Here is a 16,736-nt window from a genome sequence, read left to right on the forward strand (position 1 = left end):
TTATCAATTACCTTCTACCTATGGAAGATGATATTTCTAATTATAATGATGATGAAAAACTGAGGGGGGGGTTTCTAGTTATGGTGATGGGGGATTGTACACCAGCAGATTCCGAATATGAATCTTGGTTGGCTGTGCCCATGAGGACAGAGCCAGATAGATGGTCTGCAGTAGTCAGGATGGTCCCAGGGAAGCCCAGGGTCAATGTGGCAGGAACTGGGGAGGAAGCCGAGGCTTAGTCTTCTTCCTTCAACCTCATTAGACAGAACCAGGTCTGATGCAGGCTGTCTGGGAGTCCCATCAGGGTTTTATCACTTCTTAGCTGGGTGACTCTGGGCAACTTCCTTGACCTCTCTGAGCTTCCATTTCCTTAGCCACACAGTGGATACATCATCACCTTTGCCAGAAGGTTACTGTGTGGACTTGCAATAAGACAAGTATGCTGTACATAGCAGGTGTCTAATATTTGCTCACATCTTTCATAGACCTGCTTGGACCAAACAATGCCTGGGATCTTGCTTTGAGACTTAACCAGACCAAAAGACCAAAAGGCCCAAGAGGGGTCCAGGGACTCTCTGGGTTAGGTGGACTGTAGGTCTGGCCCAATGCCAGTATTTCTGAAGCAGAAAGAAACTCCTTAGACAAAACAGGGCCAAACCACAAATAACAAGTTTCTCTCTTGCAAGACCTTTAAAGGCTGGGGTATGCAATGTCCCCTGAAACTCACAGAACTGAAGTTGGCGCTGCTGGCCAGGATGGCTGCCCCAACATGGCACCAACTAAACACCACCCTCTTCTTTCTGCTCCCATGCCAAGGCTCTAGACCTCCCCGGCCCCTCCAATCCCTGTAAGCTGCACCAGACCTAAGCAGGAGCAGCAGCATGTGGGCCACAGAGCAGGCTGCATGGTCCTGGGCATACACATGACCTGAGCTAGTGACACCCATAGACTGGGCAGCAATGGCTACACTACAGGCTGCTCGTGCACCCAGTAACCCACACTGATGCTTCCGGCTGTCTAACACATCCAGGAGACAATGCAGATATCAGAAATGTGCAGGAGGGGACAGCACTGCCTCCATCTCTGGGGACATCTGTGCCAAAAGAAATGGGGGAAGGTGGCAAAAGAAGGAGCCACAGATATTCGCAGCCCTCACCCCAGTGGCCATGCGTGAAGCCCTGTTATTCCCATTCCATACCACCCATGCGTGCATGAGTCTCGGACCCCTGGAGTGTCTCAACCCTGCCTGTGCCGCAGATCTCGGACTGTGGCATGGTGTCCCACTTCCCCACTGAGCCTGATGGGGGGCTGCTTTGAGGGAGGGAATCCAAGGCTGGGGTTGGCAGTGCTCCCACGGGGCACCGCCAGCTTACCTTCTTTGTCAGGGCCTTGGGAAGGGTTCCAAAATGGGGCTCTGCTGCTCTGTCCACTGGGTTGTTGATATCTGACGGGACAGACTCTGTCCTCCGAAGCCTGGCCACTGTTTGGAAAGGAGGGGGTCCGTGAGGAACGGATGCCGTGGGATGCACCCTGGTTCCTGGGGGTGGGAGAGGGGGAGTACTCACGTGGGAGGAAGGTGATCCTGCAGGCGGGAGCTTCCTTTGTGCACTTGTTATGGCATTTTAACCTGCAGAGGAGGCAGAGTCAGAGCTCTGACAGGCACCCCAGCGTCGCCCAGACAACTCTGCCATGGCCTCGGTTTCCCCAAAGCTCTCAACAAGTGTCAACACCAAGGTGTGGGGCGCCCTGCATGCTGTAGCTGGTGTCTCCGGCCCCACAAATACCTCCCCTGCATTTTTTTAAATGATTTTTATTTTATAGGCATTGATATTTTTGTCTGCGCCTATGTCTGTACGGGGATGTCAGATCCCCTGGAACTGGAGTCACAGACAGTTGTGAACTACCACATGGGTGCTAGGAATTAAACCCATATCCTCTGGAAGAACAGCCAGTGCTCTTAACTGCTGAGCCATCTCTCCAGCCCTGTCTCCCATGCTTTTAAAGAGGGAACTTCCTCCATCTGAGCAAGCTGGACGCGTATCTGATCTTTAAGAATAGTTCTATAGATCAAGGACCCTGGGGCCCCCAAGGGTGTCCTCATTCAGGCACTGGCCACACAGTCTGTCTGGGTCTAACCAAGAACCCACAGGTCTCAGTGTTCCTGCTAATGAAATGGGTTTCAAGGCTGCTGCTCTACCACTGCAAGTGTAGGGCTCAGCAGGGTGGGGCTCAGGGGCCACCGTGTGCTGGCCACATCGGGATGGGAGCTGAGGATCTCCTTTATAATCAAATGACCAGCAGCTCCTCCGAGGCCAGGGACAGTCATCAGGACACAATCAGTCAGGCTGACCTGCAAGAGACTACTGCCTCAGTCCTGACAATAGCCCAATAGTCACTCATGGCAGCTCAGATAATGAGGGGCCAACTTCCCAGAAGTCTACACGGTAGACACATAGCCCCCAAAGGGCAAGTGCCTTACCCCATGTCACACAGCGACATCAGGGCAAGGGCTGGCTGGGAACTGAGACTCCAGGACACCCTCTGTAAGGCGTGTGGGCAACCAGATAGCAGATGACGAACTGTCAGCCCTCACTGTTTCTACTCATGTCCCTTCCCACCGGGAACCATATGCTACGACGAAGCAAAGCTGGGCTGGTATCAAACCGCCATCCCCCCTCACTCTGCCCCGTCATAAGGCAACTCTGCTTCTGCCGCCACCCACCCGGTAGCCCATCTCTTCAGAACTCCTTCGGATCCCAGGAGTCCTCCCTCCCTTCCTTGCCTTTGAATTTCTACCTCACTCTACCTAGAGCCAGTTCTAGTGGAACTCCTCTTCCTCCTTCCAAACACACTTCAAATACTCCTTTCTTCTAAGGGTGCCTCCTAGGGAGTCTCGAGCACCTGGCATGCCCAGTGGCACTGTGACCAATGGGTTAGAGGAAGTCCTTCCACTCTGATGTGACAGGAGGCCAAGAATGAAATAACAGGGCCCTTATAAAGGACAAGGACCTGCTTTCCCTTGCTCATCACCTGCAGTGTTTGCACTTCACGCCAAAAATCATGCTCTTCTGGCACACGTTGCACACCTGTGACAACCATGACTTTGTGGAGAACCTGCAGGGGGTAGAAACGTAAGTGGGGATTAGAGCTGGGACTCTGGATGGGTCCCGTGTGCGTGAAGGGAGTCTTGGCCTGATCCTAGAACCACAGGAGTTCTGTACTTGGGGGTTACAGCTCCCTTCCCTGGGCATCTAGATTTCCCAGATGCTGTCAATATCTTAAAGGTTGTGTGGTCAACCGCACCCAGGGTGGCACCAGCAATCCGCATCAGTGGGCACACCCTCGGATCTAGCAGTTCTATTCCTTGGTATTTATTCAACATGTCAGTCCTTGGGATGAGATGTCATGTGATACACGGGTACAGAGCTGCTGCAGCCTTGTACCACAGTAAGGCTGGAAAACCATGTCCGTCAGAAGGTGACCACAGTGCTGTTCCTCCACAGAGGAGCCCATGCAGCTAGAAGATAGGAGATATTTCCACACACACGAGCAGCCACCTCCAAATCTCACTGCATGGTAACAAAATTAAGTCCAATAGGACATGACTCCATTGCTGACGGTCTAGCACAGGAAAAGCTCATCTGTGACAGCAGGCTCAGAGAGTAATGGCAGGTGGCAGGTGGAAGCAAGATAAATTGGGAAAAGCCAAAGATGACTATCAGTGTGTGGAATGTTTTTATCTTCATCTGTCTGTACACAGGGGATAGCTACAAACTCCTATGTGTGCTTTGCTCTATGTAAATCACATGGATTTAAAGGGGGGTGGGAGCAAAGCATGAAGCTGTAATATGGGCAGTTTTTTGGAAGCAGAACATACATACATACGTGCCCACACACGTGCCTGTATAAATCATCCCTGAATGGATACGTGACCTGTTTTCAGGCACAGTAAGAAGCCAGGGCCAAATTCACTCTTCCCTTTGAAGCCTCTTGAATTCCCAGTATAGGTATTTTCAGTCTAAATATTTACCAAAACAAAAACAAACCAGAAGATAGACTGGAAGGAGAAATGGGTTTTAAGGGGAGTGGCATCCTCCAGCACAAAAACGCGAAGCCAGCCCTGGGAAGCACAGACAACCCTTTCATTTTCAGGGGAACACTCTTAACACAGCAGAATGACTAGAGACAGCCTTTGTGCAGCCGTGTGTAACACACCCACAAATCTCACTTGAGGATCACATCCACCTCCAGGAGTTAGGTGGGTCCAGGAATCTGGAAAAAGCAACTCAGAGAGGTGGGTGGTGGTCTATCCTAGCCGTACGTGCCCGGGATTCTCGTCCCTGAGACAGCGGCTGACGGATCCTGGCAAGGACAAGAAGATGCTCTGCCTCCAAGCAAAGGGCTCAGGCTTTGCCTCGGTGACAGTGACCTCAGATGCACTGTTCAACTCTTGGGAGCTAGAACTCCCCCTTGGGTGAGAACTTGAGGCCAGTATCAGCACAGCTGGAAAATAGCCCACAGTTTCCATGGAAACCACAGGCCCTGGCAAGTTGCAATGCCCTTGAGCCCCTGACAGTGTTCCCTGCTGTGATTACAACAGACTTTAGCAGGGACAACCAGAGCATGGGCAACCCAAGGCACTGTCCTGCAAGCCGTCCAGAACCATGTGGCTAGCACACTCATCTCATGAGCATTGAGGCCAGACCTCTGGATGGTTCTCAACAAAGGTCTCCAGGGGCCTCTTTTATACAAGGGTTCAGGCTCTGCCACTCTTTTACAAACATCAACCTCTGGAAATGTTAAAATCCAGGTTGTTGCTGGATACCTTTAATCCCAGCAATTGTGAGGCAGAGGCAGAGGCAGAGGCAGAGGCAGAGGCAGAGGCAGAGGCAGAGGCAGAGGCAGAGGCAGAGGCAGAGGCAGAGGCAGAGGCAGAGGCAGAGGCAGAGGCAGAGGCAGAGGCAGAGGCAGAGGCAGAGGCAGAGGCAGAGGCAGAGGCAGAGGCAGAGGCAGAGGCAGAGGCAGAGGCAGAGGCAGAGGCAGAGGCAGAGGCAGAGGCAGAGGCAGAGGCAGAGGCAGAGGCAGAGGCAGAGGCAGAGGCAGAGGCAGAGGCAGAGGCAGAGGCAGGATCTCTGTGAGTCTGAGGCCAGTCTGTCTACATAGTAAGTCCAGGCCAGCAAGGGCTACATGGTTAAATCCTGTCTCAAAAATAAAATAAGGGGCCAGAGAGATGGCTCAGCAGTTAAGAGCACTGACTGCTTTTCTGATGGTTCTGAGTTCAAATCCCAGCAACCACAGGGTGGCTCACAACCATCTGTAATGAGATCTGATGCCCTCTTCTGAAGACAGCAACAGTGTACTTAGATATAATAATAAATATAAAAAAAATAAATCCAGACGGCCAGGCAGAGAAGCCTGTGGGCTGCATTGAGGAACATAGATTTTCAGCACCTCCACGGAGGACCCTAATGGCCTTAGGACCTGCATGGCATGAGGTGAATGCGGAAAATCTGTGGCTTCTTGCCATGACTGTGGTCCTATGTCTCTTGAAGAGGGAGAGCGATAATCCTCAGCAGGATGAGACGAAGACTCAAGTGGGACCAGAAATCCCAAAAGTTGTCTGGTTAAATAATTCAAGAGCTCAAGCTTTGTCATAAGACAAGCAGATAGGCCAGAGGCAAAGAGCAACCAAGACAGACCCAACAGTACCCTGTGGAGTCCAGGTCAGCTCTGTACTGCCCACAGCTGAACCTACCTGTGCGTCACCGAGAGCCCGATATCCCTTCGTACCAGCTGTGGGGATCCATGAGGGAGTTCTGTGGGTGGAAAGAAGCCAAGTTGGGTGAACTGGGGAGGCTCTGTAGAGCTGACCTCTGCTTGCGAGCTTCTATCTCAGAGATCACAGGCTAGACGGGGCTTGATGCACAGAGACGCTTCACTGAATCAATACCCATCACACAGAGATGGGCCAGACCCTGCTAGTGCAGGAGGCCGTGTGGTCACCCTCACACTGGGTCCTTGCCTAGCTCTTCAGGTGGCACACTTGCCTATATTGCCAGTCTGCTTTGGTGGGAGGCAGTGGAATGGATGCAAAGCTGAGAGACTCTCATGTGCATACCAGCCTCTGGCTCTCCTTCATTGGGCATTCACCTTTAGGACTCAATTCTGGCTAATTTTGGTTAAACTGGTGGACACCTGACCTCAGCACAGGGCACGGGGCTGGTCAGCCATGCAACTCCACCTGCACTCTTCCAGCCAGCAGCACCCTGGGGATAGTCCTTGCTGATCACAGAAGAGCAAGGAGATGGTGTGGCTCTTCCGGGCCATCCCTTGAACCTGTAGGGAGACCCCTGCTCCCCTTTCTCTGCTGAGGAGGACCGCGGGCTTGGAGGGTCCCCTCTGCTTACCATATGCAGGCCCCCTGAGAGCTCTCTCTCCTAATATGGCTTCCTCTAAGAGCAGTCATACCAGTGTTTATGGCAAAGCCAACTTTGAGGTAGAACAATGGCTGGGCCCTGTCCATGACCTACAGCCTAAATGACCGACCTGTGCCCCATTCTTCTGAGCCCAAAGAAGATTCAGGGACCCAGAACTCCCCAGGGGTGGTCAGTAGACTACTGCAGGCTTTTTGTTTGGTAAACATGGTGTGGACTTTTATCCAACATATCAAAGGGTTCTATACCCCCCCAAAATTAAGAATCACAGTACTCAGATAACAAATGTCCCACCCCTCCAGGGCAGCTACTCTCCCTATTCCTAATGTTCTTTCTCACAGCTGGTACTCCCGGCACGCTAACTTGTCTAAGGCCGGGTACCACAGACTCAGCAGCACAAGGACCCCCGGCCCACACCAAACAAGGAACTGTGATCGTGACAAAAGGGCCTCTGCTGCCCTCCTGACAATAGGGAGCCCACAGCGCTATCACCAGCGGCTCTCTGGCACATCCTCCATGAGGTTGTTTGCCTCTCAACTTCCTCCCAGGGCCAACCCCACTCAGTCTGTGGCCAAGGATGTCAAAAGACAGCACTGTGAGAGGTGTGAGCCCGCAGCTGCGAGAAACAGTAGCAAAGGGAGCGGCCAGCCATGAAGCTCAGGGCCTGGCCTCTGATTTCTCATGTCGGCCACAAGTATGCAGCCTTTTGTGACAGGCAGCACGGCTCTGGGTCCGGATGGAATCCTGGTCCTGGGAGCCCCACAGACTCACTGCCCTGGGCCCTTGGCCACCACAGCCACCCGAGAATGAGGAGTGATGGTCAGAGATGTAGGCTTTGGTGGTAAGCGGTATCCTAGGGTCAGAGATGCAGGCTTTGGGAAGGGCCCTAGAGAGAGGAGTGCAGTACCTTCTCCTCCTTCTCTGCCTTCCTGGGATGGTGCGGGAGCTCCCTCCAGGACTGTCACTGCCTGCCAGGCCCTGCCTGCCCTCTCTCCTCAGGCCTCACCCCAGACACTATTACCATCTAGCTAGTAGAAAAACAAATCGCTATTTCACTGAGAAAACCCTAGCCATTCCTGGGGCACTCAGATGACCCAAAACAGAGTCACAGGACCTCACAGTTTGTGAGTGCGTGTGAGACCCTAATCCCAGTTGGAGATGGGAGGAAAGTGGAACTCCAGGGTGGCCTGGGTCTCCTCTTTTTCTTGGGGAACTTGTACTCTCAGGGTTGGAGCTGTCTCTAGGAATTCCTGTCTCCTACGGAGGGGAGTCCTGAGCCTTGAGCAGGGTCCAGCTGGAAGACATTCCCCACCCAGAGCACAGCTTGCTGAGGCAGCTCAGAAGGCAGGAGCAGGCACAGGGGTCACTACATAGATGGCAAGGTGGAGCCAGGCTTGGGGCGGGGCTCATGAGGGTACTTTCAAAGTCTCAACTTTCCATAGGCTAGGCTAGGGCCAGCCTGTCATTTTAAGGCCAGCTGTCTCAGAGCTATTTCACGAAGTGGCTGCCAACACTTTTGCTTCTGGACTATGGAACAGCCAATGGGGCTAAGGTGTGCTCAGAGAAATCCACCCCGGATGGGGACATCGACTCGACCATGACTTCCAGTGGCAGAAGGGATGACAATGAATTGTTCTTACCAAACCTGGAGAGACAAAAAGGAGAGCAAGGGGTGATGTCACCACATTGGCTCAGTCTGGGCTTGGAAAGCTACCTGGTTACAGAGCAAGCCAAGGGCTGGGACAAGGGACAGAGACCTAGCCCTGGGTAGGCCTTGCTAGTCACCCAACATAGCAGATTCACCCCACTTTTACCACCAAGAAAACAGGGTCTTCCTAGGTCACATGGCCCATGGGGATGAGTGCCTAAGGTCCAGGAAAAAGGGGATGGATTGGTCTGTTAGAGAGGCAGGGAATTGGGTAGGAGGGCAGAGACTCAGCCATGCAGAGCTGGAAGGTAGATTCCAGGAAGGGTCAAGCAGGGACATGCTCTGAGCAAACATGGAGCTTCCCTTGCCCAAGGAGGCAGCAGCTAGGGGGAGTGAGGACTTTCTGCTGCCCTTGGAGCTTGCCAGGGAGTCCCTATCAGGGCTGAACCAGGTGGCTGGGTTTGAGGGGAATGTACTCAGAATCCCAAGGTCTGGCCTGAGCATCCGTTCTCTACCTGAACATGGGACCAAAACAATGTCTACTGCTCTTCTTAGGAGAGAATGAGAAACAAGGCATTGGCTGCAGGCCACTGTGAGGCCTCTTTGGTGGACCTGGGGCCTTGAGGCGGTTGTCCTGTATTCTACAGCTGCATGTGGGGGCACCCGGGCTGGGCAGCACAGCTGGGTAGAGAGGGGACAGCACAGGCAGCTTCTGGGTTTCTGCTCCATAGTGCAGAATCATCTCAGTCATCCAGGGTCTGACACATAATGGACCCAACACAGGCTTCATGCACGCACAAAGCCATGAGGGACACTAAGGCCCCGGGAACCCTCTAGAACAGGAACACCATGTCAAAGAGCCAGGCACCTGAAGCCTCAGGGAAATAAAAAGAACCCAGAGAAAACAGCAAGACCCACAATGGTCTAAATGTCCACCGGAAGGGATATGCTGACCGAGTTATACAGCAGTGTGCCGGGAAGGTTCTTAAGTCAGGTTGCTTTGGTTGATATGGCTATTGGTAGTGGGGATTTAGGGAGGAAGGGCACACATTTATGGCCTTTGGACCATGTGTAAATGCTATTTAAATAGTTGTTTACTGTTGGTTAAGAAATTAAGATAAGGGAAAAGGTGCATGCTCAGTACAGCCACAGGTAATGTTTTTTCCCCCAACTGTTTTCTTTTCGTGTGGTTAGATATGGTGAGTGTTCTACCATGAAACCGCATCCCCGACTCCTTCCTTCCCAGTATTTTCAGTCCTTCAGTGGTTGGATTCTCTGGAGCAACCCATGAACACAGAGAACCAACTGGATTTTACTGCCCATGAGAATTTACTGTGTGATCTGCCAGTGACCAAGTAAGTAATGTCCAGACGGGCTAGCCTCTGAGAATCAAGTCTGACACTTGAGGCACTGGACATACAGGGCCTGTTTGTTACTGTGGCCTAGTCTAGCCTATCCTGACTGATACACGGCACCATTTTATACATGTGTGTGTGTGTGTACAGTAAGAGATCTGTTGGGATTCTGTCCAACTGCATCATAGGGATGGACACCTATTTTTGTTCTCCATACTTCTATCTGGGTTGACTTTATCAGTCCTTAGTATGTGCCTAAGAGGGTGGTGCCACAGGGCCGACTTACTTCATCGGGGTGACGTCGTCGATTCGGTTTCCCAGCTGGGACTCGTGGGACTTGCTCCGTGTGAGTGTGGGGAAGCTGGGGAGCAGCTGGAAGACCTTGCGGCTTGGCGGTGGGGGTGTCCTTGGTGGCTTCAGCTTGGCGTGCCGTCGTAGCTGGGGTGTGGTAGGGGGCGTGATGAAGCTGTGCAGGGCCCGGGGGGTCAGCCGGCCGCTGGTGTGCAAGGGGATACAGGAGTCCGAGAGGCCCTCACTGAGGCCGGGGACCGGAGAGTCTGAGGCAGGCAGGGCGGACACGGAGATGGAACGGGGTCCCTGAGTGCTGGCACCCGCTCTGCCCAGCGAGGAAAGCATGTCCATGGGAGGCCCCAAGCTACTGTCTCGAGCATCTGTTGAACTCCAACCTGAGTCCATTTTGTGCTCCCCTCCTGTGGGCCAAGGAGTCGGTCAGAAATACAAGGCACTCAGGGGCGCCACTACTATGGGAGAGCATGACACCGTGACGGAGGTAACACCATTACTCAGCAGCAGGCTCTGCTCCCAGCTTCCCCTTCTCCACCCAACAGCGCCTTCCATGGCACTCAGCTGACACCAGGCTATGAGCACTGATGTCACACTCTCTGCTGTACTGAGGAAATGCTGGGTCGCCCACCCCAAAGTGGGGCCTCAGAAAAGGAAGAGGTGGCAGCTCCCATTAAAAAAACGCTGCAGTGTGTGATCAAGGGAAAGCTGGGTGGGAGGTGGCACACACCGTGATCCCAGGCACACACCGTGATCCCAGTATTCAAGGGGGGGCGGGTAGAAGTGGAGGGAATCTGAAGCTCAAGGCTACCCTCGACTCCATAGTGAGTTCAAGGCCAGACTAGGCTGCAAGAGACACTGTTCCAAAAACCCCGTCAGCTGGGTGTGGTGGTGGATGCCCAAGGAGACCTCGCTTACAGAGGGAAACGAAGCACACTAACGTGAAACAGAAGCCAGGTGTCACCCGGGCTTGGTGTCACCCATCTGTGTCACAGCACTCAGGGAGCTGACACAGGAGGAGGATGAGCTCAAGGCTGGCCTAGACGACACAGGAAGAAAAGACCAGAGACTGTAAGGCTAACGATGGCAACATTTGCCACCCTCCACAGGCCTGACCTTTAGCGACCCCCAGTTCATTTCTCCATCACAAAAATCCTGTTAGAGGGGCAGCCTTTTTGTACAGATGGGGACCTGAGGAACAGGGAGGCCGGGGGTGGGGTGCGGTGGGGGTGGGGTGGGTGCTCTGACCAGGCTGGAGTGCAAGCAAGATGCTCTGACTGCTTTCAACCCTAGTGGCCAATGAAGAAGTCATGTGGGATGATGGGAAGCCCACAGGCTGTCACAGGGACACAGCGGCCTCACGGCTGAGAGAACAAGAAAGGAAGCTGTGGAAATTCCCTTCCCCAGAGCTGTGTCCTGGCACGGTGGACCCCAGACATACTGAGTACCGCAGGAACTCAGATGCCGTGAACAAAGAACTTAGGCTCTGTGCTTTCGGGGGAATAAAATAAATTAGCTGGGCATGGTGGCACACTCAGCAGAGGCAGAGGCAGAGGCAGGTGGATTTCTGTGAGTTTGAGGCCAGCCTGCTCTAGACAGGGAGTTCTAGGCCAATGAGCACTACTACATAGTGAGACCCTGTCTTTAAAAAGAAAAGAAGAGAAAAAAAAAAAGAATATAATGCCAGGTGCCTCCTCTTTCAGCCTCAAGAGGCTGGAGATGAAGCAGGTAACTCAGATCTTTCAAACGAGCCCTGCCTCCCTGCCTCCATTCCTTAGGCTCATGTCAGTGCCTTCTCTGGGCAGTAGTGGAAACATTAAGTCAGGCATTGGAAACCATTTCCAAAGGCAGATGTAAAGTGCCTATGAATAATCCCAGGGGAGATTGTGGTAATGGCGGGAGTATACACAGCCCGGGATAGCCCTGTGTGCACTCTCCAATCAGCAGCACGTTTTCTCTAACTATGCAGGGCTCAGGCCCCACTGGTACCACAGCGGCTTTGTGAGCAGGGATCTGAAGCCGCTCATGAGGACAGGAGCAAGAGGGAAGCTGTTTAGGGAGGGAGGTGGAATGCAGGAAGCTAGTGGGAAGGGCTGGAGCAACACAGATGCCTTCCTGTACATGCTGGAGGCACAGCACACAGAGCCTGAACTGAAGGCAGGCTAGGGTTCCTAACAATGGCTGAAGCTTTTAAGGTCAGACTGGCCGGACCAACTGGGCTCCAAGGCCCCGGGGACCCTGAGAAGGCTTCCTAGGGGCCAAGACCCAGTATATTTTCTAAACAGCCACACCAAAGCTACCCCCAAAACCCCGAAGCACACTACCCCTATCTATCCCAAGGTCGACTCTGGCAGAAGTCCCATCTCCCAAGGGAACCAGCCAGGCCTGGGAGCACAGGCAGAATCGAACCCTGGGGCAGAGCAGGCATTGCTTACCCAGGCCAGTCACCTTCCGAAGGCAGGTAAGGGCTTGCTGTAGGCGGCTGCACTCCTCCGTGCTGGCCCCCCAGCGCCGCAGCATCTCCTTGGCTTTGGCCTCGTCCATCTCCAGCAGAGCATCCAGTGTGAGCTCTTGGGGGATCTCCTGGGGGGGGCACAGAGGGGACAGGAAGAAGGCTGAGAGAGCAGTGTGGGAGTCCTGGCCCTCTGCTCTGAGGCCTGGCCTCCCAGCTGAGTGGCAGGGGCCAGCTGCTGTCTCGGACAGCCTCTGACTAGAAGCCACACTTGTCGGGAGCAGAGCTCTCTCACTCACCCCCCCCCTCCCCCCTGGTCAGAGACAGCAGCTGAGCAGAGTGCCACCTTTGGGTTGGAGATGAGGGGAAGAAGAAAACACCAGAAAGCCCTGGATGGGGCCTCGAAGCCTGTTTGTTTGTTTGGTACAGAAAAGTTAGGAGTTATGACATCTTTGGAAGCTCTTCTAAACTTGATTGTATCTGAATCACACAAGAGACATCTCAAGCTAAGTTGCTTTTAACAAGGATAAAACAACAAAACAAAACACAAAAACCAAACAGCACTTACTGACTTGTATGTAAGCCAGTCAATGTAGGTCAGCTAGACTGGCCTGTCATCCCTTCTAACTGGGAGGCAGAAGCAGGAGGATCCTAAGTTCAAAGCCTGCCTGGGTTAGGAAGTGAAGTCAAGGCCTGCTAAGGTAACAGTGAGACCTTGTCTCATAATAAAAAGTGAAGGCTGAGGCTGTAGCCCAGCTGGCACAGTGTGCCCAGGATGCACAAAGCCCCAGGATCTAATGATGTGCACACCTGTGCCTGTAATTCTAGCTTTCTTAGAGGCTGAAGGATGGCAAGCACACGGCCATTCCTGCCTTCGCAAGAAGCCTGAGGCCAGCCCGGGTTACCTAAGACTGTCTAAAAATGGGGTAGGGGTTGGGGAAGCAGAGCTGGCTGTGTAGCTCAGTGGTTAGGGAAGCAGAGCTGGCTGTGTAGCTCAGTGGTTGGGGGAGAATTTGCAGGTCACTGGGATCACATTACACCTAGAGAATGAGCCTCAGAGGGCGACACTGCTGGACAAAATGTCTTGCGGGAGGTGGGGGTGGGGCACTAAGATAGTTTGCCTGCAAACCTGAGGACCTGAGTTCAATCCCCAGAACCCAGAAAAGGTAAAAGGAAAGAACTTGACTCCACAATGATGTCATCTGTCCCTGTCCATGTGTACTGTGGTATGCACATATGCATGTATTGTATATATGCACATTAATAATAACAATTAAAAACATCTATGATTGGGCCAGCAACATGGTTTAGCAGGTAGGGGTAACTTGAGGACAAGCATGATAACATGAGTCTTATTCTTGGATCCCATAAGGCTGTAATTGCTACATGCATGCTGTGGTATGTGAGTATTTGCACACACAGAGATACATGCACACACACACACACACACACACACACACACACACAATCTCTTCAGGGGGTAAAGGGAAAAGTGGCGAGGGAACTTTTAAGGCTTTTGTGTCGGAGGCTGGAGAGATGGCTCAGAGGTTAAGGGCACTGTCTACTCTTCTAGAGGTCCTGAGTTCAATTCCCAGTAACCACATGGTGGCCACAACCATCCATAAGATCTACTTGCCTCTGACTCTCAAGTGCTAGGATTAAAGGCATGAGCCACCATGCCCGACCTTAGAAGAGATTTCTTTTTTATCTTAACTTTTATTTTATGTGTATGGATATTTTGCCTGTTGTGTCTGGGTACCATGTCTGAGCGGTACCTGCAGAAGCCAGAAGAGGGCGCTGGATCCCCTGGAACCAGAGTTATAGGCAACTGTGAGCTGCCATGTGGGAGCTGAGAACTGAACCTGCATCCTCTGGAAAAACTGCTAGTACTTTTAACCACTGAGCCATCTCTCCAGCCCCCTCAAGAGTTTTGAGTCTTGGTGCCATTCCTGACAACATTACGTGGCAACACTCAAGAGCCCTTCAAAAGCAAATGGCTTTCTTTGGTTAACCCCCATAAAGCCCATGTGAAAAGAACTCAGGCAGACCTTGGAGATGGAGGGTCACCTGAGGAGAAATGTGGGTGGCCTCTCCGGTGGCCTGTAGGCTGCTGACACCCAGTGAGAGACCAGAAGCTCAGGCCTGAGTGACCCTCCCCAAATGCTTTGACTAGGCAACTTGACAGAAATGAACTAAATGTTTCAGACAGGGGCTCAGAACCAGGGCCCCGTCACCTGCTCTCGCTTCTCCCATGCTTTGGGGAGATGCCTTCTCTGGAATGTCCTTAGCTGCATTAGCCACAGGTAACACACCACTGCCTCTGCCTCTCCTAAAATTCCTATATTCCTCTCGGAAAAGATGACTAGGGACTGGAAGCCACTCACCTTTCCTCTTCTCTGCAAGATGATGTTGGTCCCTTGGGCTCACTTAAATTCCAAAAGCATCACTTAACACGAAGAAGCTTTTTCTGTCCCTAAGGTCCTCTCAAAACTGCCCACCTCCCTCCCTCCCTGCACAAATAGATACGAATGTTGGGATCTTCTGGCCAGTGGGGACAACTGCACTAAATCTGAGCGTGTAACGTTCTTGCGGGGCTTTTCTCCCATTCAACTTTTGACAGTTTACCCCGAGGGACTGTTGTAAGGTGGAGGGAAATTCCTTCTGCCCTAAAAGTCACAAGAAATTGGATTCTAGCCAGGTGGTGGCGGTACACGCCTTTAATCCCAGCACTTGGGAGGCAGAGGCAGGTGGATTTCTGAGTTGGAGGCCAGCCTGTTCTACAAAGTGAGTTCCAGGACAGCCAAGGCTACACAGAGAAACTCTGTCTGGAAAAAAAACAAAAACAAACAAAAAAACAAAAAAAAAAACAAAAAAAGAAGAAGAAGAAGAAGAAGAAGGGAAGGGAAGGGAAGGGAAGGGAAGGGAAGGGAAGGGAAGGGAAAAAAGAAAAGAAAATTGGATTCTGCCACCAACCTAAATTTACTTGGAAATGGATTCTTTCCTCAAAGCTTCCCCAAAAGCCTACCTAGCCTGACTAACATCTCACTTGGCTTTGTAAGAGTCTATGCAGAGAAGGTTGCAACGGTTGCAACACTGGCCTGGGGTTGAGCTCCTCACGATCCTCCCACTGAAGAGCTGGGAACTTCCACAGGGGCAGTGCCTGACATTGCTGAACAGTACGAAGCACTAGAAAACTAATATAAGCGTGAACATTGAGTTAGACTGACTTCACAGTTGGACCTTTCCTCCCACCCTAGGAGTCCGAAGATCCACCTCTGGCCTCTGCGGGTTACGGGGGCTGAGCAAAGAAGTAATCCCTATGCACTAAGATACAAACAAGTACAGGGAGCCAGCAAACACCTCCATGGCTGGACTGGACAATCGCCGTCTTCATCGTCTTCCACATTCTTATTGCCGTTTAACACTTTCTACATGTGCAGTAACTGGGGTTCCCACATACCCCAGATCAGTAAGTCTAGAAAGCCTGAAGGATTTCAAGGGTTCTGAAGGCGACCTGGATCTAGTTTTGTTTGTTTCTTTGAGGCAGGGCCTTATACTATATCCTAGCTGGGCTGGAAGCGATTTTACAGAAAGCTCAGGCTGGCCTCCCAAGTCCAGGTGATCCTCTGGCTTCAGAGCCCAGTGCTGGGCTACAGGCCTGCAACACCACACCCAGTTCAGATTCTATTTCAAAAGAGTAATCTCCCTGCTGGTGCACTTGCAGTGCTGCAAACCTTAGACTCAAGGGTCAAGCTGAACTGACTGAATCCTGGAGACTCGTGTGGGCCACGTTCCTCCTCCCATAGGTGCCTGCGTCTCCGCTGGGGCTCCGGCAAGACTCTCAGTATAGTTTACAACAGTTCCCACCACAATGAGAAAGAAATACACAATACCAAGAACCAGTGGTCAGAAAAACTCTTGGTTATCAGAAATCCTTCCACTCCATCACATGCAAACCCACAGGAAACTGCTGTGGAGGGCGGTGCCGGGAGGAGACGCTGATAAAAGACCAGTTCGCACACAGGAGCTTCTCGCCTGCCCCACCGGTCTTCCTTACGTCCCCAGCAACTGTTCGTCACCACAGTGCGGCCTGGCCATCCTTCCCCTTCATTTTGCCATGGAAAGCAGCTTGATAAGATTGTTGGATCAAGGATGGGTGACCTTTACTTCCACACAACTGCACTCAGCACATGCAGCACATGCCTGGAATCCCAGTTGGGAACTACATCCAAGAGGTTCTTAAATTGGAGGCCAGTCTGGGCCACTGGGTGATCCTGCCTCAAGCAAAAGTCCAAAGGCAACTACATAAAGCAACATTCTACCTCGGGTGGGATGTCCTCGGCTGGTCACCCAGACACCCACGCATGGGCACACGCCCACATGCACACATACTGCCGAGAAAGCTGAGTCAGCAGGTTCCCGAAGATGAGAGACATACGCTGTGGTGGCAATGACGAAGTCAGGCATGTGAACCCCAACTTCCAACCTAGCAATAAAGCTAATAGGAAGCAACTCCCTTTTATCCCCTCTTCATCAACCACACT

The 16,736-nt window shown here is 52.3% G+C and overlaps 1 protein-coding gene across 11 annotated transcripts in view; it reads right to left on the reverse strand.

The window, feature by feature from the left end:
• The window catches only part of Ksr1 (kinase suppressor of ras 1), a 133,094-nt gene that overhangs the window by 21,682 nt on the left and 94,676 nt on the right, over window positions 1–16,736 (reverse strand). For all 11 annotated transcript variants that reach the window (XR_388355.4, XM_011248771.3, XM_011248770.3 and 8 more), the window contains 7 exons: window positions 12,176–12,323; window positions 9,724–10,147; window positions 8,075–8,079; window positions 5,756–5,816; window positions 3,031–3,114; window positions 1,566–1,627; window positions 1,374–1,480 (listed from right to left, as the gene is read on the reverse strand). Coding sequence is in view for 10 of the 11 variants with exons in the window: in XM_011248771.3 (XP_011247073.1) it covers window positions 1,374–1,480; window positions 1,566–1,627; window positions 3,031–3,114; window positions 5,756–5,816; window positions 8,075–8,079; window positions 9,724–10,147; window positions 12,176–12,323 (891 nt within the window). In the remaining variant the exon portion in view is untranslated. The remainder of the gene's footprint in view (window positions 1–1,373; window positions 1,481–1,565; window positions 1,628–3,030; window positions 3,115–5,755; window positions 5,817–8,074; window positions 8,080–9,723; window positions 10,148–12,175; window positions 12,324–16,736) is intronic.

This window comes from Mus musculus, chromosome 11 (genome assembly GCF_000001635.26).
Source record: "Mus musculus strain C57BL/6J chromosome 11, GRCm38.p6 C57BL/6J".
Lineage (NCBI taxonomy): Eukaryota > Metazoa > Chordata > Mammalia > Rodentia > Muridae > Mus > Mus musculus.